The sequence below is a fragment of the Balaenoptera borealis genome (assembly GCF_965194805.1).
Source record: "Balaenoptera borealis genome assembly, chromosome: 13".
NCBI classification, from domain to species: Eukaryota; Metazoa; Chordata; class Mammalia; order Artiodactyla; family Balaenopteridae; genus Balaenoptera; species Balaenoptera borealis.
In genome coordinates, this window is record NC_138870.1 from 64306543 (window position 1) to 64332455 (window position 25913).

General features: G+C 37.5%; 2 protein-coding genes across 16 annotated transcripts in view; one reads left to right on the top strand and one right to left on the bottom strand.

Moving 5' to 3' along the window:
• OSBPL8 (oxysterol binding protein like 8) overlaps positions 1–15692 on the bottom strand; it is a 197144-nt gene extending 181452 nt beyond the window's left edge. For 10 of the 11 annotated variants that reach the window (XM_082351590.1, XM_082351585.1, XM_082351583.1 and 7 more), the window contains exon 1: positions 15322–15691. The gene's annotated coding sequence lies outside the window, so the exon portion shown is untranslated. Of the gene's footprint in view, positions 1–15321 lie in introns of all 11 variants that reach the window. The other variant, XM_082351586.1, reaches the window with a different exon arrangement.
• A 115-nt stretch (positions 15693–15807) lies between these two features.
• Positions 15808–25913, top strand: part of LOC309609788 (uncharacterized protein) — a 67671-nt gene continuing 57565 nt past the window's right edge. For all 5 annotated transcript variants that reach the window (XR_014233573.1, XR_014233574.1, XM_082351761.1 and 2 more), the window contains exon 1: positions 15808–16034. Coding sequence is in view for 3 of the 5 variants with exons in the window: in XM_082351761.1 (XP_082207887.1) it covers positions 15810–16034 (225 nt within the window). In the remaining 2 variants the exon portion in view is untranslated. The remainder of the gene's footprint in view (positions 16035–25913) is intronic.

Below are 25913 nucleotides of genomic sequence, written 5' to 3' on the forward strand. Positions count from 1 at the left end.
AATACTCACAAATGAGGAAGCTTCATTAAACTCTACCATCTGGGAGTTTAAATTAAGAAAAATAATGCCTTCAAAAGATAAAATGAAATCTTCCTATCACAAGTTCTTCTGCAACAAGATATATAGGTATATTATTGCTTAGTATCTGTACCAGTAGAGTACAGCACTGATATACAAAACCATTCAGTAATATAAATACGTTTATAATGCAGCCTAGTATAATTTTTGCAAAAAAGTTATTTTACGTGTAAACCTGCATCAGAGAGTACACTCAGGCTTAGCAACAGAAGTGGTTTTAGTTCATGCTAGGAAATGGGATGGGGTAGCTGCCTGGAAATAAACCTAAATATGGATAACCACAAATTATATAATAAGTATGAATATAACTGAGGATTAAATTATTATGCAAACAAACGTTATATAGATTCTCTGTTTTTTTTGTTATATAGATTCTGATCTCCTTTAAATAGAAAGAATATCTGCCATGTATAATTCATTCACCAACTCTTTCTCTGAAGCACATGCTAAATCAGCATAGCACTGGCCTAAGTCGCAAACAGAGAACAAGTGTAACTATCTTAAGATGTAACTTCAACTAATATAGAAGAATTTACATCCAAATAAAGGTTATCTCCATTCAGAGTAGTCATTTTTAGAGACCATTTCAACTTGCCATCATACAAAACAATTCTCGAACTCCTCTCTTCTAATCACTTTCTTAGCTACCATATAAATGACACAAGGATAATAGGTTTCATCCTTTTGGTCACTGATTATTTTTAACGAAAAATGACATCTCTCATTTTGATCCCTAATTTTATGTATGAGACCCTGTTCAGAATCACTTCCCACTTTTTCCAAATATCAAATCCATTCTCAAGAGATGTTATTCGCCACCACAGAATATACGTAAAAGAATGAGGCTGAAGGCACTAAAGAAATGCCGAAAGAATAGTTTCAAAAGTGTTTCTGAAAAACAGTGACATTACTGAAATAAATTTAAGATAACTTTGAACACATCAATCATCTCTTAGACATATAAGTTTTAATATGCTTATTTAAAAGCTGGTCACACATTTCTACTTTGGGCACAACTCACAGACAGGCCTGATCCCTGACTTCTGGTTCTCCTGAATAACAAATGACATAATGCAAAAGCACATTTACTATGAAGTACAGATTAAGAAACGGAACAAATTCTAACACTAAAATCTGGTGGTCTACTCTAACAACATGGCTTGGAAAGGCAGTGCTATATACCAAAAAGAACACGGCTACAGAACGACATAGGCCAAGGTTCAACTTCTTGCTTGGCCCCTTAGTACCTACATGACTGATCATGTTACTTGAACATGGAGTCTGTACAACATCAATAATTCTATCTGTAAAATGGGAATAATACCATCTATTGCAGAGCTATTATAAGGACTGTATTACATAATATATCATCTGATTGTAATTCTACCCCCTAGCATCGTCAAGAAATCCTCAAAAGAACCTAACAGGCTATCTGTTCCAACTCTCCATTTTACTAAGACCCACAGAGACTAAGTGGTTTGCCAAGGTCACAAAGTTATTTAGCAGGAAAGACAATACTTCTGGCAAGCTTCTTGTTTTCCCAGTGCATCTGTTTACTAAATCAGTTGGTGTTTGTAATGCTAGGTTGCACAAGCCTGTGACATAGGGTCTCAAAGAGGGTTTCTGAGACAGTAATAAATCAAGGCCTCTTAAGGACAGTATTTGGAAATATTTCCCTGGCAATCAAGTATTAATAATTTAGTCCTATATATTAAATGTCTCCCTTGGATTTTAAGTCTTTGTTTTTAAACTTAGATATTTTAAATTACAGCTAAAACTACCTCATTCTGCGTAAATTTTCACTGTTTTCTTAAAAGGTTCTTTTCTAAGGAAAATATTAACCTAGTTTTAAATCAAGATACTAGAAAAAAGTGAATGTGTTTCTCATTAATTATGGTAACTGGTTATAATCAACCAAGAGACTTACCCCAGTTTCCTACAAGTAAATTCATACCCATACTTAAGGTGATGGTTCTTTATTAAGGATCAAAGCTTAAAATGCAAGATCTAAAGTTAATTCAAGATAATCTCAAGGAATTTTATTACCGATTTTCTTATTCAATCCCAAAAGCAATTTCTTCATATTTTGATACAGCTAAGGATGGCTTTTTATTTTGGGCATGAAAGAAAAATGAGTGTCTGAGTGCCTAACTCTGGCCTAGATGCTTCTGGGTTTTGAATCCAAGGTATAAATTACCACAACCAAAGTACTGATCATCTTTAATTTATCATGTAAGTAACCAAGACACATAATTACACTTCCACATGCCAATTCAAAAAGGATCTATGAGAACCAACACAATTTTTAATACTTCAATTAAAAATGACTACCAAAAATGAGAAACTATGGAAGTAACTCATATTCAAAGACTGTTCCTAAAAGAAAACTGATCAATATGGTGACAATGAAAAAATTCTTGGAGAATCCAAAAAAAAGCATATATTTGCTGAATTTAATTAAAATCATTATTTGTCTCATAGCCACAAAATGTATCACCGGTTAATTTCAACTTATAAGTTTGAAGAGGCTAATTACTACTACTGTAAATTAAGAAGAAGCCCCAAAATAACCAAATAAGACCTTGCTAGTTAAAACACTAAATATGTCAAGCAATCAACCTCTTAAATGAGTCTCTGTTTTCACAGAGGAATTTTTCCTCAGTAATGACAGAGTATTATTTTTTTAAATTCCTACACCCTAATCATAAATTCCTGGGAAAATAAAGACGTAAAAACCATAATTTCCCAAGTAATCAAACCTTTGAAAAACAGTCACAGTACTATCCATATAATGCTGAAGGTTCTATTTTAAAATTTCAGGAACAGTGAGAAAAAGTACCAAAACTATAAACCTAAGAGAAGCAATAAAGGATACCGTAATGAGGCAGACAAAAAGGATAGTAATTATGACAGGTATCTAAAAGGAAAAATGCTTAGAATACATGAAAAAGGCAAAGCAAAAGACATATAACCATGATCTAATCAAACCTCTGGATTGTAAAACCAAGAGTTCCACAGAATAAGAGAAAGTTCACAAAAGAATCAGTAAATAGACATCAACATTAGGGAATATTTACAACTTTGACTTCCCCTACAGTGGGCAAATAAAGAAACTACACAAGAGCCAATTTCTTTTCTAAGCTACTTTAAATTTCAAATAAGCATGTACTATGTAGGTTCCACAGTATCTTACATAATCAGGCCAATTCTAGGGGTTTAAGCCTTCCAAATCACAGCCCTTCTGACAGGATCTCAACTTCCTTCAAAGTAGTCAGCATTTAAAAAATCTGGATTACATAAACTTCTGATTGCAAGAGAATTATAACTCCAATCATAAAAGACACACTTTCCAGCAGTCAAAACCATAGCTGTAGAAGAAAAAACTACAAAGTCTCATGAGAGAAGGCCTGAACAAGATTAACAGAGAAATGCAGCAATATCATGGAAGAGAGGGAAGTAAACAGACAAATTTAAATTTATTTGCCCAGGATAAATTATAATCAATCAATTTTCCTAAAGATTCAGGAAAGTAGACTGGGAAATAAAAAAGAGAATAAGGTATAAAAAATTTAGAACAGTGCTGGGAAATTTTTTTGAGTATAAAATGAAAGGAGGAGATGAAAATTACGGCCTTCATGAACCAGCGAGGCAATCTAAGCTCAACATTTAAAGTACCAAAGATAATTAGGTAGAAGAAACAGAAAAGTTATAGAGAAAAAGATCAATAACTAAGGAACCAAAGCAGATATCACAATTAAGGCAGAGAAGTAAATGAAAAAGAATAACACCTCACCTGCCTGGACACAGTTGAGAAACAGAAAATAAGTAATGAATAATCAAAATGTCACAAGAGTCATGGGCTTACAGCTGACATGCCATTCTCTGGAGAAAAGTCACTATTTTATGCACAATTCTAAATGGTCTCATTCAGCTTCCAAGGAACAAACTAGAAATGGCAAGAGGATCATAATGACATGTACAAGTTAGGGCAGATGACAACAGAAGAGGAAACAGAAAAACTAAGAAGCAAACAAGAATTCAAAAAGCATACAAATTTTAGGACCAACTGGCATAAAGATACAAAATACCTATTCAAATCAATAGTGAAGAAGTATCACTGTATTTCAACACAGTATCATGATCACAATTTTTATGATCATTGCATTAACAAAAAAAAATAGAAAAGATCTCCAATAAAAGATGATGGACTGAATATAAATTTTCCCTCCAGTTACTTCAGATCTCCCATTGAAACAAAAACAATTCTTACAGAAAAAAAATAAAACCATAAGAGCAAAGAAATTAAAAGTGGGGATGGGGTAACATAGGGGTGGGGGGATGGGAGGTACAAACTATTGGGTGTAAGATAGGCTCTAGGATGTACTGTACAACACGGGGAATACAGCCAATATTTTGTAATAACTGTAAATGGAAAGTAACCTTTATATAATAAATTAAAAATTTTAACTATAATAAAATAAAAAATTAAATTAAAAATAAGACACACACAAAAAGTGGGGACAGACAGAGTAGAGAGGGAAGTCCATAAATTTCTGAAAGATGAAAGTAGATGTGAAATTGATTGATATCACAAGCAGAGGGAGCCACAGCCTCATCATACCCTTTAAGAGTGATGCAAAAGCTACAGTAATCAAGACAGTTTGGTACTGGCACAAAAACAGAAATATAGATCAATGGAACAGGATAGAAAGCCCAGAGATAAACCCACGCACATATGGTCACCTTATCTTTGATAAAGGAGGCAAGCATATACAGTGGAGAAAAGACAGCCTCTTCAATAAGTGGTGCTGGGAAAATTGGACAGGTACATGTAAAAGTATGAAATTAGAACACTCCCTGACACCATGCACAAAAATAAACTCCAAATGGATTAAAGACCTAAGTGTAAGACCAGACACTATCAAACTCTTAGAGGAAAACATAGGCAGAACACTCTATGACATACATCACAGCAAGATTCTTTTTGACCCAGCTCCCAGAGAAATGGAAATAAGAACACAAATAAACAAATGGGACCTAATGAAACTTAAAAGCTTTTGCACAGCAAAGGAAACCATAAACAAGACCAAAAGACAACCATCAGAATGGGAGAAAATATTTGCAAATGAAGTAACTGACAAAGGATTAATCTCCAAGATTTACAAGCAGCTCATGCAGCTCAATAACAAAAAAACGAACAACCCAATCCAAAAATGGGCAGAAGACCTAAATAGACATTTCTCCAAAGAAGATATACAGATGGCCTACAGACACATGAAAGAATGCTCAACATCATTAATCATTAGAGAAATGCAAATCAAAACTACAATGAGATATCATCTCACACCGGTCAGAATGGCCATCATCAAAAAATCTAGAAACAATAAATGCTGGAGAGGGTGTGGAGGAAAGGGAACTCTCTTGCACTGTTGGTGGGAATGTAAATTGATACAGCCACTATGGAGAACAGTATGGAGGTTCCTTAAAAAACTACAAATAGAACTACCATACGACCCAGCAATCCCACTACTGGCCATATACCCTGAGAAAACCATAGTTCAAAAAGAGTCATGTACCAAAATGTTCATTGCAGCTCTATTTACAATAGCCAGGACATGGAAGCAACCTAAATGTCCATCGACAGATGAATGGATAAAGAAGATGTGGCACATATACACGATGGAATATTACTCAGCCATAAAAAGAAATGAAATGGAGGTATTTGTAATGAGGTGGATGGAGTTAGAGTCTGTCATACAGAGTGAAGTAAGTCCGAAAGAGGAAAACAAATACAGTATGCTAACACATATATATGGAATCTAAGGAAAAAAAAAAAAAAAAAGGCCATGAAGAACCTAGTGGCAAGACGGGAATAAAGACACAGACCTACTAGAGAATGGACTTGAGGATATGGGGAAGGGTAGGGGTGAGATGTGACAGGGTGAGAGAGTGTCATGGACATATATACACTACCAAATATAAAATAGATAGCTAGTGGGAAGCAGCCGCATAGCACAGGGAGATCAGCTTGGTGCTTTGTGACCACCTAGAGGGGTGGGATGGGGAGGGTGGGAGGGAGGGAGATGCAAGAGGGAAGAGATATGGGAACATATTGTATATGTATAACTGATTAACTTTGTTATAAAGCAGAAGCTAACACACCATTGTAAGGCAATTATACTTCAATAAAGATGTTTAAAAAAAAAAAAAAAAAAAAGAGTGATGCAAAAGGTTGGGAACCAATACATCTGACAGAACCCCCAGGGAAGCATGATTGCAAAGTAAGCGGTTCAGCAAAGGGTGGGAATAAATAGTGGGGCTAAAAATAGGAGAATTATATATTACCTGACTGACTGCATAAGGGACTACATTTCCCATCCCCCATCTCCAAGCAGCACCTAAACAACTGACATTTACTCGCTGGCAAAAGCACAGTCAGCTTTTCTCTAAAGAAAGTGAATAACTGTCTAGGGGATGCTGGCACAGAGTAATAAACCCTTCTAATCTGGCATTTGGAGGGCCCACAGCCGGGAAGCTGGCTCCCCTCCCTCTTAACCTAAAATGCTTGTCAATATATAGGCCCCACCCTATACTGTTCTGCCCTAAAGTGCTGTGCCCAGAATTCCTACTCAAAAAAAAACACCTAATAGGGAAAACAGTCCAAGGAACAGGGTGGGAGGGGAACATCCAGACCAGGAAGCCGGTCCTTCTTTCTGAAACATGAAGAGACAACCAATCCAGGCATATAAGGAAAACTAAGTATGGAAAAAAAGAAAAAAAAAAAAAAGATTACAAAAACAAACATAAAAGCTGGCCAGACGGGAAAAGGAAATAATTGAGGAAACACGAAATGTCTTCTAAAAATCTACTTTGCATATTCTGAGACTAAAGAGAGTACTACAACATAAAACAAGAAAAGAATGGCAGAAAAAGAGAAGAAGAAAATTCACGGATTACCCTCCCCTCAACAAATCAGCCAAAAAACTAGGGAAAAAAATCCCCTGAACACAGAGCAAAGAGAATCACAAAACATGAAAGTAAAAATGAGATGAGGATCAGTCCAAGAGAGAAAACATCTGCCTACTGAAGAACAAACAAGCAAACAAGAAAATGAAGGGAAGAAAATATCAAAGACAGGAGAGAATTTCTTAGAGCTGAAGAATCTGACTCAAATAATAAGGGCAACTGAGTGCCTAAAACAAATATAACAAAAACAAAACAAAACAACACGTACAGCTCATTATGAGTTTGCAGCAGAAAGATAAAACAGAGATGATACTAAAAGTTTTCAGACAGAATAAAGAACAAATCACCGTAAAAGGGTAGTAAATTAGATGACACATGATTTCAAATCAGCATCCCTGGCACTGGAAGACAACCAAGCAATGCTTTCAGAGTTCCAAAGGAAAATTATTTGCAACCTACAATATTGTACCCAAACTATCAGCCAAATATGAGAACAGAATGAAGATATTTTTATACATAGAATAATTCAGAAAACTTGCCTCTCAAACACACTTTTTTTGGAAGTTGTACTCCAAAAAAAAGATCAAGTAAATTTAGTGAAAAAGGAAGATCTATAATAGAATGGACCCAATTCAAGAGGACAGTGAAAGGAAGTTCCAGAAAGAGACCTAAAAGGCAACTAGTCCAAATTGAAGCAGAATTACAATTACGCCAGATAAATAGGGGACACAATACAACAGGTAGTATGATGAAGAGTTGGTGGAGACTATGATAAAAGCATACAATACCAGAAAAGGGGGCAATTAGAAACACCAAGAAAATAGGAAGTCATGTCCATTGTTTTTAATTCAATGGCTAGATTTTGAGCAACTGATAAAATAAAATAAAATACACTGGACCTTGATGGTATCAAGGTATTTTTCTTCAAGTGGCCCAAGGGCTGCTTAATAGGATCTGTAGAAAAGAAATCATAATCTGAGCATACTACCTGGCCTAGGATTAAACGATATTTACACAGTCATAGTATCAAAACCATATCTTGGTTTTTGTCATTTAGTGATGGACATATGGATGTGACAGCTGGGGTTGGGGGGGATGGCGGAAATGTGTTTATCTAGGCAATAAGAAGTAGAGCCACCAGTCTAGAAAGAAAAGGAAAGAAGAAAGAAAAAGTGGAAAATCCAGACAATGTCTAAACTGATAAATTAGCGAAAGTGTAGATCGACATTCAATAGAAACTAGTATGTTTTATAAAAACAACACAGCTTCCTTTGTTGCATATTCATAAACCAACCTCCCCCATGAACTGCACCCACCTCCTAAGGCGAGAAAAAGTCCATTAATTAAAGGTAAGCTTCTTTCAGTTTAAAATAATTTCTTTCAGGTTAACTCCATTTTTAAGGCAGAGGTTCTCTGCTGGGGGTGATTTGTCCCCCAAGGGACATTTGGCAATGTCTAGAGACATACTTGGTTGTACTTTAGTGGAGGTGCTACTGGCATCTAACGGGTAGAGGACAGGGAAGCTGCTCTACAGTCTACAATACACGGGACAGCCCTCACCTCAACAAAGAGTTATCCAGGCCAAAATGGCAATAAAGCCAAGTTAGAGAAACCCTGCTTTATGGGAACTCTTCAGACTTTTACAGAAAAACATTTATAGTTTCTCTGTTCCTTATTCTTATCATGGTATCTGGATGTAGAGGAAAGCTTTCACGGGCACAGGGAATGTTACGGGTGGTCTGAATGTGGACCCATGGACTGCCCTCTGGGTCCTCACGGGCCTCTGAGGTTTGATAGAGCCGTAATGGCATATACTGATGCTGCAGCAGCGTCCATTGACCTCCTAACCTGGCCCCTCAGCTCCTGTTGGCACGGATATTCTTAGGGCCTCAACTACCTCTTCTAAGCAGCCCACGCTTGGGTTAAGGCCATACTAGCTGCTTAACAAATAAACATCAGTAACTTCACACAACTAAAATGTCTCCTTAAAATTATACAGTCCATCATGAGTGCTCCTGTTTGGTGCACAGCTTTCTTCCACATGGTAATCTGAGGGACTTGAGATCTTCCCAATCTTATTATCACACCTGAAGAGGCCCAGCCTCTCCATCTGGCCCTTGGATTGGAAAAGAGAAGGTGGAGAAACACAGCTGTTTTTCTCCCACCTCAGTTCAGAAGGGACAGTGCATCACTTCCATTCACATTCCCCTGGTGAAAACCCGTCTTATGGTCCCACCTAGATGCAGGGAAGGAGGATGGGGATAGAGGAGAGAATGACTGAGAAATGTGTTCCTGTCTGGGCAGACACCTCCCAGTGTTAACTGAACTAAGGCAAGAGAGAGAACAAATTCTGGTGGGCATTGAGCTGAATCTGCCACAGCCGCCCTCTCCACAACGTCTATAACCTGGTTCTTCCCCTCACAACAGTACCCTCATGACAGGCTTGCTAGCTCTCACTCTGTTAACTTCTATTTCCTTCACTAGGATTATGTGAGAACTTCCAGATCTCCTTCATACCACATAAGAACAGGAAAATCACAGGGTGCAGCTCTGGGCCTCGTTTTGCCTAAATACACCATATTCTTCCCCTGAAGCCATCTCATGTCAGCATAGGGCCAGTACAGGGCAATGAGCTACTTTAGTGGCTGTGCAGGTTCTGAACGTCAGCAGCCTGGCTCCAGAGCCTGTGCTAGTCTGCCTCCCTAGATTTCTAAAATAATAGGTAGTAAGAGAGTCCTTCCCTGATCATCAGTGAGTATTTATACAGCATCCACATCTGGCAAAAGAGCCTAGGGAACTATTACAAACTCCCCACTATGACACACAGCACTGTTTTTCTTTACCTCTGGATTGCTGATCTTAAATGTTACTATAGTCAAAACAACAGGTAAAATTATACAGTAAGCAAAACTTGTCTTCAGAAGTCCCTCACCCTACTCTCTACTTGAACAATGTACCTGCGCCCTCATGTCCAAGGAATCCCACCTCATTATTCTTACCCAATAATAGTGTTACTTAGACTGAACTGCTGTCTCCCCAAATCTACCATACTCTAACCCCATCAAAAAGTACTTACACAGGACTTCCCTGGTGGTCCAGTGGTTAAGAATCTGCCTTTCAATGCAGGGGACGCAGGTTCGATCCCTAGTCGGGGAACTAAAATCCCACATGTCTCGGGGCAACTAAGCCGCTGCGCTGCAACTACTGAGCCGGTGCACTCTGGAGACTGCCTGCCACAACTAGAGAGAAGCCCGTGCGCCGCAACTAAGACCCAACGCAGACAAATTAAATTCATTAAATTAAAAATTTTTTTAATTTTGGAAAAAAAAAAGTACTTAAACAGACTTCGTAATTTTCACAGGGGCCTGAGCCTTCTTTGTAAGAAGCTATGTAATCTGATAAACTACTCCTGCTAATAGTGGCATCCGGCAGCCAAAAAAACAAGTTACTTTAATGGTGGACATTTCAAAAGGATAGATTTTAATTATACAGATTTGTGTCCCTCAAATATCACTCATAAAAATCATCCATACCAATCCTGTGCATCAGTTTTACTCTTTAAAAAAAAAAGCATGAATTTTAAAAATTGTAACAAGTCACCTTAAAATACTGTATCTATTGTACTATATGTCCTTATAGTTCCAGTTTAGTCTGGAATTTCCTAGTGAGAAAATGGCAACTGAATGAACAATAAAGAATTATTTGCTTTACTCCAAGTAAAACATAGGATGTCAGTCAAAACACACGAAAGGAAAAAAACTGAGGCCATCTTATTACAAACTGTATTTTCATCAAATCATAAAGTCAAAATCAACTGAGAAATATCATAAAGGTCAAGACCTGTCACAAGGGGCAACTGCAAATAAACTCTACAAGGCATTATAATGTGACGGTTAAAAGGACAGGTTCTGATGTCAAAGGTCAGGTTAAAGCTCAAATTCAAATCCTTTTGGTAAGCTCCACCACCTGCTGCTTAGCCTCCCCGTGACTCAGGTTTAGCTCAAATCCTGGCTCTGCGGCCTACTACTTAATCTCTCAGTGCTTGAGGTTTTAAAAAGGACAAGAAAATAGTCTGATTTGGGGGGGTCACTGTCAAGTACATATGTCAAGTACCTGAAACATAGTTAGCAGTCAACACATATAAGCTATTATTATTATTATGACCAACCACTCCTACTAAAACACCTTCAGGAGCTATCAATCTCCCTCTGAATCTATCATGTTTTTAAGCAACCCTGAATCAAACAGTTTCTCCTTTTTATCTGAAAAGAGTCTTGAAGCTCAAAAAACATTTCCTCTTTTTTTTCAGGCCTTTGTGAATATGGAAGGCGGCGGGTAACTAGCTTATCGTTTGAAGATTCAAGACTCTTTTTTAGCCTTTTTATAGTACAATTCCCTTCCAAATATTACACAAAGGACAGCCTGCTCCATGGATTTAAACACTGCTAGGAGTTCACAAAGCATAATGAAATTTTGAGATTCATAAAAGAACAAACAGCTACTGGAGCAAAAAGCTTAGATAGGTTGATGCAGAAGTCTATTAGCCTGCTCACAAAATACTGAATTCTAACGTAAGCACAGCGGATAGAGATTCCTCATGGTTTACAGTCACTCAGACCACTAAAAACATATAAAGGATATTTTTGGTAACTTTTTTCCTTAATAGCAGGAAAATGCTCTGTGTTTTCACAACAATGAATACACAGATTGCATGATAGGCAAGGGCAATTTCTTCAAAAGCAAATTCTGTAGAGAACAAAGCCTAAAGGCTCAGATTTTTCAGTGACACATATCCCTTAAAGCTTTACAAATTCGAAGTATCTAGCATTCCTTGTGGTTTGTAACATTAAGAAGTAACACAATTAAGCCTCATTTATATCACAAAGCATTATGCCTGATTGAAAGAAAACTAAGCATCTAGAATTTTGATACTGATAAATTTAAAGGTTAACACCATAGATCAATGCAAAGGTCAAGTAGATATTAGAGTTCGTGATAAATACACCAAAATATTTTTTAAAGATCTAAAGACAAAGAAATGTTTTTAAATAATTTGATGTTTGTTGATTTCTCCTATGTGTTAATATTGAAATATGCACTTTCATATACATTATGTAATCTCATTCCCCCAACAACCTTGTGGGATAAGGATTATTATCCTCCCTTTACAAATGAGAAAACTAAGGCCCAGTGATTTGCCTAAGGATACCTGCTTGTATAAAATGCAATCAGAAATCCAATTCAAATTTTCTAACCCCCAGATCAAGGCTCTTGCTTTCACCGTACCATTGTCAACTTCCAAAACTCAAGTACTCCAAATTTTAGCTCTTACAAAGTGTGCCAATCTTTTTATCTGGGAGAGGTAACAGTTATGAGGGAAAAAGAAAAATTCTACATAATGTTACCAAAAAAGACTCACTGTGTTTAATCTGACATGACTACCCAGTCCAATTAAAATGCTTTGGTTCATGCTGTCTATCCCTCTTAGAACACCTGCTTATCATCAGATATACAGCTCTCAGCCAGACTTAAATGAAGAATCACCTCCTCCAAGAAAGTTCCCCAGATTAAATGACCTGCTTCCCTCTGCCAAGCCAACATCATTTCTTTGTCACCTCACTGCTTGTATCTAATTTGAACTACATTATCCCATACTCCTCTTTGTTCTCCAGTCTTACATCTGGAACTACATTTTTTCATTCGATAACTATTAAGCATTTGGAAAGTCAATGGTCCTTGCTATCATGGAGAGCTTACGTTGTTTCCAATTTTAATAAAAGTAAGAATAACATAGGGTAGAAGAATTTGATGTTTCCGGACAAGAGCTCCTTTCCTACAAGGTCTCTGAAGAAAGCTCTCTCCTTGCAAACTTGGTAACATTTTTCAGGGAGGAAAAATCCCTTCTATCATGTGTTCCAGATGAGACCTTCAACTTCATGCCTTTGAGAAGATATATGAGAGGGTGGGGACCAAGGTGGAAGGAAGATCTAAAATCTTTCAGGGATTTCCTGAAAGAAAATATTGACTTGAAATCTTCACACATTAGTCCAGACATCTCTTCCTGTATCCCAACCACAAGGAAACTATACTTCAATCTCCTTGCACGTAGGCACCTTTATTAATGAAGTATGCACAGACTTTTTAATTCAAGTTGTATTTATGTATTATTTGTAGGTCATATTCATAAGAATAAGATAGCACCTATGTCTTCTACTTTTAAATCCCCCAATGCTCCAAAATCATAGCTATAAATGTGTTCAGCTTTGGATAACATAGATATTAAAATATAAAACTTCAAGTATTATTAGGATAAGGATTTTCCAAAATAATGTTAGAAAACTACATCTAAGTATCAATTCTTTATTTTGTCATTCATGCTTCAATTCAAGTAACATGCTCTTGAAGGATTATTTATAAACCACGTTTAAATGTACTAAGGGCTCTCACTAGTTAAATTATGCAATTAGTCCTTTAAAAAGAAAGATTTTTTTATAACGCAAATTGTTAATTTTACCACTTTTTTCTTAAATCAAAACTAAAACATAATTTCATTACAAACAGTATGTGTACTTACTCCAAAGTATATTTTAAAGCTTTTCAATTCAAAAGAAACCTAAAAACTAGATATTGCCAAATTTATAGGTGCCATAAATGTTTTGTAAGAAACATATTTGATTGACTCTAAAATGTAATAATATTCTAACTGAAAAAAATGTAGCAGCACCTTTTCATAGATCACAGCTACAACAAATATTATGATTCAATGAAAGAGAAATAAACCATGACCATTTTTAATTAAACAGGCACTTCTAAGCACCTGTGTACAATGTATTGTAGCTCAAATGGTTCACATGGAATTTGACCACAACAACTTAAGCTCCATAATTAAAGACCTAAAAGGTAGTTCTTATGTTTCATCTATTCCCTTTCCCATTACTTTGAACAGGCATATTGTAGTCATTCTATACATAGTTACTATTAAAAAAGCGGTAACAAATATTTGAAATTCTCTGTACTTTTAACAGAGGACAAAATGCATGCCTTTACTCTTCCTTCCCCAACCTGTTTCATAAAACTAGCATGATCTTAATAATCTCACTGCAAAACAGGTTCTATCTAGCAAGCACAGAAATTGATCCTAGTCTCTCAGCATGATCAAGTTTAGATGACACTTGATGGGATGGAAGGAGGAAACCTAACAAGCATTCCACCCATGTTCCTCCACAATCCTTGGAATCCTAAGGGAGGGACAAAAAAAAACAAAACAAAACTTTTTAAATGATTATTTGAAAAGACCTAAAGTAGCACTAATTTGAGGCTAACTTTCAGGGGAAGTTAATTAAAAACGAATAACCCTACCATACACAGTGCATTCTAATACTACTTAGAAGTCATTTACGTCTTCCAGCATCAGAAAGGCAAAAACTTCACTAAATTATCTAAAGTAAATATGCGTATATCATCAGTTGGGTAAATTTCCCCATCTGTTCAAGTAGGAGCCCAAGTTACCTATTATTTCAGGCAGCATTTAGATAAAATGAAATTAGGTATGTTCCCCAACCGCACGTCTCTCATAAAGAAGGGTGTTAAATGACTTTTGTGAGTGGAAAATCTGCATATACTGTTGCTTCGCCTCGGCCGGTCTTGAGAGGATGGCTCAAAGAACCAAATGCACGCTCTTTGTGACGCTCCTTGGAACCTGATTCCATTCTTGAGAAGGGGCTCAGAAACAAACATTACATTTAAAAGTACAGCAAAGGCTTCGCCTTCCTCCTACGCTACAAGAAGGCCACAGGAACTGAGGTTTAGAGGAACACCACCATGGCCCTCGGCTCTGCAAGGGCGGGTGAGGTCTGCGATGCGCGGCACAGCCTCCTCTGGGGCTGTCACAGGAAAACGGGAGCCTCGCCTTAACTGCACCAAGGGACAAAGCGCCAGCTCTCCAGGCCGCCGGGGCTTCCGGCGAGACCCCGCTGTCCGCCCAAACTTCGGGAGGAGGCAGACAGGGCCAACAGAAAGCTCGTACCGGCCCCTGCCCCTGTCACGGCTTTGGAAGGTTGCAAACGCACTTACCGTGGGCCCCAAAACACTCCATCCCCGCCAGCCTTTGGAATTTCCCACTCCAAAAGGGGACAAAGGAGCCAAAGAAAAACTCCCCGGCGCGGGGGCCCGGAGTGCCCGCCCGCCCCAGCTCAGAACGTGGAAGTCAGGGTGTGCAGTCGCCCGTAGGGGTGCGAACCCGCCGCCCCCCAACTCAGGGACCGGCTCGACACTCACCGGTGTGGAGCCCCCGGAGAGGCGGGGCGCAGGCGGCCGGTTCCTCTGGGGCCCTGCACGCGTCCAATCGGACCCCAACTTCTCTCGGCCGCTGTCGCCGGCGGCAGCTGGGGCGCGAGCCCAGACCAAGAGCGCTGCCTGGCCGCCACGGAGGCACTGCCCGTTCGGCCCGCTAGGAGGGCGGGAACTCCGGCCCTGCGGTCTACCAGCCAGGGCGGGCCCCCACTTACCCTCCGTCTGCGGGCTACCGGCGGCGGCTACCCCCCCGGCGAAAGCTAACGCTGCAGCCGCTCGGGCTGCCGCTACCACCACCCCCCGGCCGGGAACGCGTCGCGGCCTAATGCTGTCATCGGCCGAGCCACCACCTCTTTGGGCATCCAGAGCCTCCGAGATCCTTCACATTCGAGGCCCCGCCCCCGGCCCCGCCCCCCGACTAGCGGGCTCTGTCGCACCCCCTTCCCGTCACGTGACGACGCGCGGAGGCGGCTATGGAGAAACCTCCTCTGCCTGGCCGGCGACAGGCGGGCTGGAGCAACTGTCAACACCTGGTTCCGGCAGAGTCTGATCGCCGCCGAACCGCCTCTGCACACCCTGGGGCGGTCTCGGGAGGCGAACCTACCGCCGCCCGCCCCGCGCCTGTTGAGGCGAGATCTTCGGGACCGGTCGTGCAGGGCCCTGCCTCATCTGAGGAGGCTGCACCGGAGAGCTCCCGGGTAGGGCTCAGGGGCCCCCGCCTCCCCAGCCTGGGGCTGGACTAAAGTTTTAGTCAAACAAAGAAAAGCAGAAGGCATCGTGGTGTCTGGCTTGGAAAGCAGTAACTACTTGTTCCTATTTCTAGTAGCACGTTAATTGTGGCATTTAATGTACTGGTTTCTTCATGAGAGCTTTTTATTTTTGAGGAGAGGATGGTGCATTTCCTTCACGCTGGGATGCAAATAGCCTAGAAAATTTATTTTGGTTCCTAGTCCTGTTCAGGATCCTTCGTGCCAGTTTTACAGTCATTAAGTTTTACAATGTGTTAGGTTGGTGGCAGTTTAAACAGCTACACAGGAATTTGACAGTTCGTTCCATTTAAAAAATAAAGACTAATTCTTGATTTTTTTTCAGGTAGTACTTAACTTTGGACATAACCTTTTGCCCTCCTTTTTAACCGTAGTCCAAGGAACGCTCCCCCCAACCCTGTTATTGAGAGGAAGAGTAAAATGCAAGTGACCAAAAGAAAGACAGTAACAGTACAAAGATAAGGGCGGTAGAAAAGCAGAAAGATCATAATCAAATTCTGCTAACAATGAAGTCACATGAAAAAGCTTTATGTAATAACCAAACTCAGTTTGTAACTCATTTTTCCTTCTAACCCAGAACTAAGTTTTTTTCTTAAGTGATTGTCATCTCCTCATTACATTTTCTTAAGATGGCAAAAAGCATTCTGATCAGCTGGATACTTTGAAATGAATAAGCAACAGAGTTTGGCCTATATAATCCTTATGAACTAAGCTATTTCATAGAAACTGTAAGAAATCATGGACTTTAAGTCTTACCGTTATTTCATGTTACCCAAGAAAGAAAAGAAATACTGCCAATTAAACTATGCCATGCCACTGATTTTTTAAAGGCACATCTTGAACTCAGAGATGTTAAAATATGAAAAACAATGAGTCTTAGAATCTATGAGATATTGTAATGAACTGGTGTTCCAATGAGGAAAAGATTCTATAGGCTCTGTTCTGAAGTCTGAGAGATTGTACTTGTAGTTCAAATACATATGAGGGAAGTTTAGTATTCTGTGAATGACACAATTTCAGCAAAGCTAGTAATTTTGGAGTTTGTCAGCAGATTGAAGCCTGCCTTCTATTTTCTAGAGCAGGGGTTTTCAAACTGGCTCAAAAGTCAATTTTTTTTTTAATGAAATAGGCTAGACTGGAATCAAAAATAAAAGATCAGAGTGCATATATAATAAGGGGAAGAATTCTTTGTGAAACTTCTGTTTCAGTTATGGGGGAGGGTGCATATGTCCTGTGTTGTGATTTAAACTGTATTTCTTATTGTGAGTTGCGATCAAATAGATTTCAAAAAATGTTTCTAGAGCATAGATAACATGCAAAGTATACAATCTGGGCTCCGTTTCTCTGGTGCTTTTCCTTTACTTTGGGAACTAAGACTAAAGATTAGAAGTAGGTGAATTGCCTTGCCTAATCCTCTAATGCCTCAACCCCACTTTCTTATACTGTCTGACGAAAACAAATGGTCATTTATTGAAATGGAAAGCACTGTACTGGAATCAAGGAGGCCTAGGTTATAGACTTAGCTAACTAGATATGTGGCTAGATAAATTACTCTCTGCATTTCAAGTTCTAATAAAAGTAGGAAGTTGACTACATGCTCTTTAAGGAATGATGCTCAATCTTTTTTTCCAGGGGATGATGTTCACATTTGAAGCAAGTAGCCATGGTGTACCCAGGATTATGCAAATTCTTTTCAAACTAACTATAACTCCTTTCAGACACACACACACACACACACACACAAAATCAGAATGCAAGTAAGTGAAAGTGAAGATATTATAGGAAGACAAATATAACTATATTGCAGAATCAAACTTGGGTGCCCTAGCCTGCTCACAGTAAAGCCACTCGTTAACACCAAGTTGTGGTGAAGGAAAGTACAGAGTTTACTGCAAGATGCCCAATATGGGACCAAGCAAAGAGAAGGAGGAGCTCATGCTGAAAAGACCCAAGTATACCTTTCACAGTGGCTTTCAAGGAAGGGTTTTTAAAGGCAAGGTGAGGGAGAGGGTCTCAGAGTGCCTGATCAGCTTGTGGACATCCTTCTGATTGGTTGGTGGTGAGGTAACAGGGTGGTATTTTGGGAGTCAACACATCATCCTTTTGGTTCCAACCAGTCTGGAGTCTGTGTGCTGGTGGTCAGCAGTTAACTTCTTCCACCTGGTACATGCTTTAGTTTCTGCAAAACAACTCAAGGATATGGCTCAGGATATTATCTATAGCCCTTGAGGAGGAACTAAAGGCCCTTGACTTTGTTTTATGTCTAAACTATTATTATTTTGTCTTGCTTGACTGTTTTCCTTTGTTTCTGCATTTTCTCACTTCTCTGATTAAATTTGCTCTTTGGAACTTGGGGAAGGCCTAGGAGGCAGAAGCTTTTCTATAAACAAGAGTGGGGGAGGGGACTCGGGGGTCTGTCCCTGGGAAGGCCCCACAGGGCTCTGCTGGGTTTCAAGTATATCTTTAATAATATTCTGTATTTTAACTGTTGCCAGTAATAGTTACTTGTCATGAATAACTAATGATTTTAACATACCTCACAATTGATTGCAGCAAAATGGCATATCAATACACTACAGTTGAAAAATATATGCTTTTCAGATCCTTTCAAATCTGGTATTCTATGATTCCAGGAAATAATCATTCAGTCTAGCATTTTCAGTGTAATCACAACATAAGCAGAAATTGTAATATGTGATCTTGCACTGTAAATGAAAAATATTCAATAACTTCCATTTGTTATGTGAAGAGAGGCCCTGCAAGTTTGCTACTCTTAAATGATTTTAAGAATAGCATTTTAAACTAAAACTTTTTATTATAACTATCCAATTTAAACTCCAGTGAAAATTCATCTCTTTGCCTGATGTTTAATTAATTATGCATTTCTAAGAATGAAAAGTTCTTTTTTCCAAATCAGTTTAAGCACTGACAGGCGTGATAATCTTTCCCACAGAAAACTCTGACCTAGAATGTAAGAAGTTTGGCTTAAGGGTTTTTTGTTTTTTGGTTTTTGGTTTTATTCCTTTAGCCTTCTGTTTAAACACTTACATTGCCAAAGATTGCTGATGAGGATTTTAGGTTAAAATCCTCATTTGTTCTAAGAAGAGTGAGATTGAGAGCAACCTCAGACATAAATAAGGTATTTAACATAATTTTGAAGACTATGGTAGATTGTTTTATTATTCTTGGTCATACGACTTGCTCTAGCCAATTGTTTGTGAGCAGATGTGACACATGCTAACATCTTTACGTTTTAGTGCAACATTCAGGGCAATCTGTTAGTCTTGTGCTGCCTGCCATGAGAAAAGCATGTTCCAAATAGGGTCTCAGAATAAGAAGATATGTGGAGCAGACCTTTACCCTGGAGCAGTACTGCAGCAACTGACCTGCAGCTACTAACACGAAACAAGAGTAAAACATAAATATTTGTTGTTTTAAATCACAGAGATTTTTGAAATTGTTATATAGTATAACCTGGCAGATCACCTAAAGTGAATATGAGCCAGCAGATTAGTGGTTCAAAGACTAAATGCACTATAGAACAGTATTCAAACTTCTATTTAATAAAACAAAATAATACACATCTACAAAACAGTCAACCAGATATTTGATAAACATTCAACTAAAATTTATATTAAAAAGAAACTCTATTTATAAAATCTACAGATTTGCTTGCAAAATATTTGCATATTGATTTTAAGCATTTTTGTTTACTATTATTTATCTTAACCAAATATCCCTCCAGGAAAATTTGGATAATAAACTTTAAAGAAGAATATAGGCTTTGTTTCTGACAATATCATGGACTAGGTACCTCAGTCAGTGATCACACTGAAAACAAATAAATACCTGGAAAAATATTTTTTAACCTTATTAAATATATTGATTAACTGGCAATAAAGTAAGAAATTATTAGGTCAAGAAAATTAAATGAAGTCAGAAACCTAGAGAGCTGAGCAGATCCTAAAGCCAGCCTTTACCCCGTGGGCATTTGCCAAACCCAGTTAACATGACATTTTCGTGGTCTTATAAGAGACAAAACCCATGACCTGCCTACACAAGAGTGGGGCGTGGGGGGAGAAAGCTTTGGTTCCAAGGATTATTCATTCAGAATAAAGGCGTTAGAAATAAACTTGCCCCTTGCTAGCATACACACCCATCCCCAAGTCTACAAAGAAAATTTACTGTCTTAAATGTTAGCACCTATGATCAAGGGAAAAGCAAAATCTTATCTCAGAATTTGGACCCAATCCAGCTCTCACACAAAAACATAACTTGAATTCATACTATCTGGGTGATCCCAAACCGCCTTAAGCTGATAAGTTAATTAAGAATAATTCTGAATTATTGTGCTCTCAGACACCTGGCAGAAGCAAATGCCAATCCTATCTGAAAGAATCCACCTTCATCTTAAGCCTTAAAGAATGATTATAAATAAAATTCTGAGGAAAATTAGCAGCTCACATTTTAAAGAATAACAAGCACAGAAGAAAAACACCATTAGTGAGAAACAGTAGAAATATAAGACAGCACAAACATATTAAAAAGGGCTTCAGATACTGAAATTACCAGCCACAGACTATAAAATATATAAAATATGAATAAAGGAATAAAAAACAAGCTTGAAAATACGTACAGAAAACAAGAATGACTGAAGATATTTGAAAAAATTGAACTTAATGAATTAAAAAAATAAACTATTAATATTTAAAATTCAGTGGTCAAGTTTAATAGTCTATTTGACACAGCTAGTCTATCTGACACAGCAGAAGTACAATCTAGTGAACTGGGAGATAGAGATGAAAAAATTATCCCAAATGCAACAGAAAAAGAAAAATAAATGAAAAATATAAAAGAGACTTTAAGTGACATGGAAGACATTGTGAGAAGATCTAAAATAATTCTAATTATAGCTTCAGAAGAATAGGAAAGAGAAAATGGGCCAGAGGCAATATTTGACAAGATAGTGGATGAATACTTTACAGAACTTATGAAAGACTCCAATCCACAGACTTAGGAAGTCTCTCAAATCCCAAGCAAGTTAAAGAATAATAAATCCACACTTAGATACATTATAGTGAAAGTCTAGAAAAACAAAAACAAAAGAGAAAACCTTAGAAGTAGCAGAGGAAAAAAACCACAGATTATCCTCAAAAGTGATAACTGACTTTTCATCAGTAACAATAGAAACCAAAAGACAATGGAATAATATATTTAATGGGCTAAAAGAAAATGACTGTCAGCCTAGAATTCAATACCCAGTGAAAAGATCTTTCAAGAATGAGGCAAAAATAAAGGCATTTTCAAGCAAGCAAGAGCAGAGTTCCCTGCTAATAGATTCTCACTAACAAAGTCTAAAGAAATTTCTTTCTTCAGACAAAAATAAAATGATCCTAAATGGGAGGTCTGAGTGCTGAGACTAAAGGAAAAGCATCGAAAGTGGCAAATATTTACATAAATCTAAAAACTATTGACTATGCAAAACAATAAGAATTGTTAAAATTATTCCAATATTTTTTTTAAATAAATTTATTTATTTATTTATTTTTGGCTGCATTGGGTCTTTGTTGCAGTGCACGGGCTTCTCATTGCAGTGGCTTCTCTTGTTGCGGAGCACAGGCTCTAGGCGCGCGGGCTTCAGTAGTTGTCGCACATGGGCTCAGTAGTTGTGGCTCGCAGGTTCTAAAGCACAGGCTCAGTAGTTGTGGTGCACGGGCTTAGTTGCTCCACGGCATGTGGGATCTTCCCGGACCAGGGCTCGAACCCATGTCCCCTGCATTGGCAGGCAGATTCTTAACCACTGCATCACCGGGGAAGTCCTATTTCAATATTTTTAAAAGAAAAAAATAATCATTCAGATGCCTAACAGCAGAATAAGTCCAACCAAATTCTCACTTTACACCTACTATTAAACAGACCTCATCAGACCAAGTATGTCACCCATTTGTATTATTATCTCCATCTAATATATGCCCTTAAAAGCAAAAACACTAAACATTTCCATTATTTTCCTCTGTTCTCATCCATATAGGCAAAACTGTATTAATATTTTGTTGGTATTCTCTTTTTAAATAACTGTACTGGTGCAGCATTTTAAGTGTTTTTCTTCATAATGACATTCTTAGTTCAAATTTGCATAATGTACCAATGAAGATATTTCATTAATAATCAGACTAAGAAATTAACGTATATTTAGAAGATCATGATTTAGAATAATAAAAGAGTTATATACTTTTTTCACATAACTATGAAGAATTAATGATTCCCACCACAGAAGTCTAAAAATGAAAGTTCATCATAATGAATTATGTAATTATATATTCACAGGTTAAGGACAATTAAGTCTTAGTGAAAAGCTCTGCCTACTCTTTCCACCCACATTGCCTATTCAAAGTTAGGTGCATGCTGACTTTTAACATCATCTCCGGAAATAGTTATAAATTTATGCTCAGGTGTAAGGATTGACTCCTGAGTTTTAATTCAGCTCAGAGGGCACCCTAAATTCCAAATAAATTTTTAAAAGAAGCCATTTCTTTCTGATGGCTACCTAGACTATGCTTTCCAGGTTGTAAATATGTTTTTCATTTCAATTTTAGGAGAGTGTATAAAAGGCTGTTATTACAATTATGTAAACCTGGGAAACATAGAACACATAATCCCTTAAATTTCTAAAATTGTGGTAACTATAATGCAAAGAAATTATAACTTTTTTTAACCAAAACTTTACTATCTTTCCCTCAACCTCATGATAATATTCAAAATATACTTACTTCTATAATGCTTTCTTGATAAAACTATTATTTCACTACAGAATGTTCAAATGACTTTTATTTCTTTGTATCTTTTAACATATAAAAGATTATATATTACTAGTATAGATTATTCCAGTTAACTTTGTTCAACCTGTATTTATATATCTATAAACTTTCTGAGAGGTCACAAGTAATTCAATTTGTTTAAACCAAATTGTACCTTAATTCTTCAATTTAATAAGTTATCAGTTTTACTGGGACCGAGGCCTATCCTATTTACAAAGAAAAAAAAATTATTAAGAATCTGTAGGTTACTCCACCTCTTTCCTGAAATGAATGCGAAGCTAGCAAGAGGCCCCGCCCTATTAACGAACAGTGTTTCAAAACTGTCCTTTCTGCTGGTCTCTGCTGGCAGTGAAGGTGCCATACTCCAGCATTATCAGGTAGCAGCCATCTACCTACCCCTCCCAACAAGGACAGGTCCTACTTATCTAGATGCCTGCTACCAGATACCCTAGGTATTGGGTGTCTCTCCTACCCTCCTAGAACCTTGGTACCCAGAGGTGACAAGGGGGAGAAAAAAGGCACCTACTCTGCGTTCCAATAACATCCACCTAGTGCGTTCTGGTCAGGTTTACCCCTCTGTTCTGGGCCTTGTTGATATTCTTCCCTAGTTGTTTTCAGTCAATTCCTGTGCGAGCTTTACTTTTGCCTAGTATTCTTACATGTACAGCTAAGACCAGGCTCCCACTCCCATTCCCCCAGTCCTTTCCTTTAACCACTAATCTCTGTAACCCCCTCCTGAAAATGGACTGGAGTTGGCACAGCTCCATTTAAGACTTTGTCTTTGAATGTCAGCTCCTTTCCAGAGATGGCCAAAGACTTCACCCCTGGTGGTCCCCCATTGTTGATTACTTCCCCCTAACTTCCTATTGCTGTCAGCCAATAGTCTTGGACCTGACATCATTTGCATTCTAACTCTCCCCACCTTCCTTAACTTATTACAAAAGTAGTACACTATATAAATACAAGAATCTAAACTAAGAACAGGGAAAATTCTAGAAGATAATGACCTTTATTCACAAATAAAGGCAAGAAATAAAAGGCGGGCACTGTTATGGATTAAAATAGACTCATCAGACATATCAACCAAATGCAATGTATGGTCCTTTTTTAGATTCTGATTCAAACAAACCACTTTTATAAAAAAAATTAGTGAGATACCGGAAATTTTACTACTGCATGTTACATGATATTAAGGAATTATTGATTGTTTATAATAATGATATGTGATTATGTTTTTTTAAATGTCTCATTTCTTAAGGACACATACTCTCAACTATAACTCTCAACTATAACTGTGCCCCTGATTAAAAAAAAAAAAAAAGACCTTCAAAACATGTTACTTTCTTTTCTCTACCTATAGGTCAGGCTAATGGAAATGTACTCTACAATTATTACTTATTTTCTACCCTTAACCAAATATAGTAATCATTTCCTCCTTATCATGTCTATGATTATTTTGAGTAAAAGTATTCAAATCAAAAGCAACTCATTCTACCTATTATTTGCTCCAAACCTTTTTTAAACTACTGTGAAAAGCCTAACATCATATAACCTGTGGTAAATAAATCTGATTGAGCATGTTAACATGTTTAAATTTATATAAGGCATTTTTCAAATACAGATTACTCTAGAGATGCTAAGAAGCAGATGTACTGATCTTGGCATTCACATGATTTAACTACAAATAGAATTTGAACGGATTCCAAATGCACAACTGTCAAATTCATAAAAAGTAGCAAAAAATGTCAAGTAAAAGTTTAGGCTTTGCCTTGAATAACACTGACATCTGAAAAAAAAATCAAAAGTATTCTGTTAATGTTTTATTTCTTTAGTGCTAATATTTGACAAGAACTAAGTATTGATACTTTCATTTCACGCATAAATGTTCCCATTAGGTTAGTAGTTTTAATTTAGAAACTGTTATGAGTTAGTATTACTATTAGGTCCAGAAAAGTCTCAAAAATCACTTCAATCAATATTACAAAGTTTATTAATATAAATTTGACTCACTGAAGTAGTGTAGTGTAGAGGGGTTGAGCTCCAACTCTATATAAAGTCAGACAGATCTCGGTTTTAATCCCAACCATATCATTTATTAGCTGTGTGACCTCACCAAGGCTCTTTTCCTCATCTCTAATGTGGAGTTTAAAAAAAAAAATCTATTTTACCATATTGTTATAGGAATTATAGAACTCAAGAAATATAAACTGTTATGATTACTACCTTTTGGAAATACTGCATTCTACACAATATTTCTAACTGTATTTTCACTCTACTCAGTTGGAAGAAAATAATACACAGACTACACACGCTACCGACTTTCTGTTGATACCAAACCTTTTCCATCAACTGGCCTAATTCTGAGAATTACAAAAAATACATAGACGAGCATAACCTCAGGCCATGCGAGCAGGTTTATTTAAGAATCTGGACAATCCCCAATTCAAATATCAGGATCTCACATATAATGTAAGAATGAAAGCCACTTCGTTAGCAACCAGGAGGTTGACTCAATTTCAGAGTTGTGTTTTCCATTCAAGTAAGACTTCCAACCAGACCTCTTCTTACCATACATGGAGTCAACACTCTAAGCCAGTCACCTCTTGCCAAGCTTATTTCTTAAGTACAGTGAATCATAGTAAAACAAAATTTATCTCTAAGCACAATGCATACATTTCCTTATTTTTCTGCCTTCCCAGTCACTTAGCAAATGAGAACATGATTTTTGATAGTTGTAAAAATGGCTTTTTGAACTCTTTCTTTAAAAGATATTAAATGTGAAGACTTGATCAATTCGAGATAAACATTTTGGGCTAGAATACTTGTAGGTGATGTAGTATATTTTTATACAGCATCTTTCATGCTATTTGACGACAATTATTGATGCTTAGACTGATAACTGAATTAATGATATGGCAGTCTTATCCCTACTTTATAAACTTTTGACTAGGAAGTAATTTGTATGACATTACTTTGATAGTATAGAGATGTC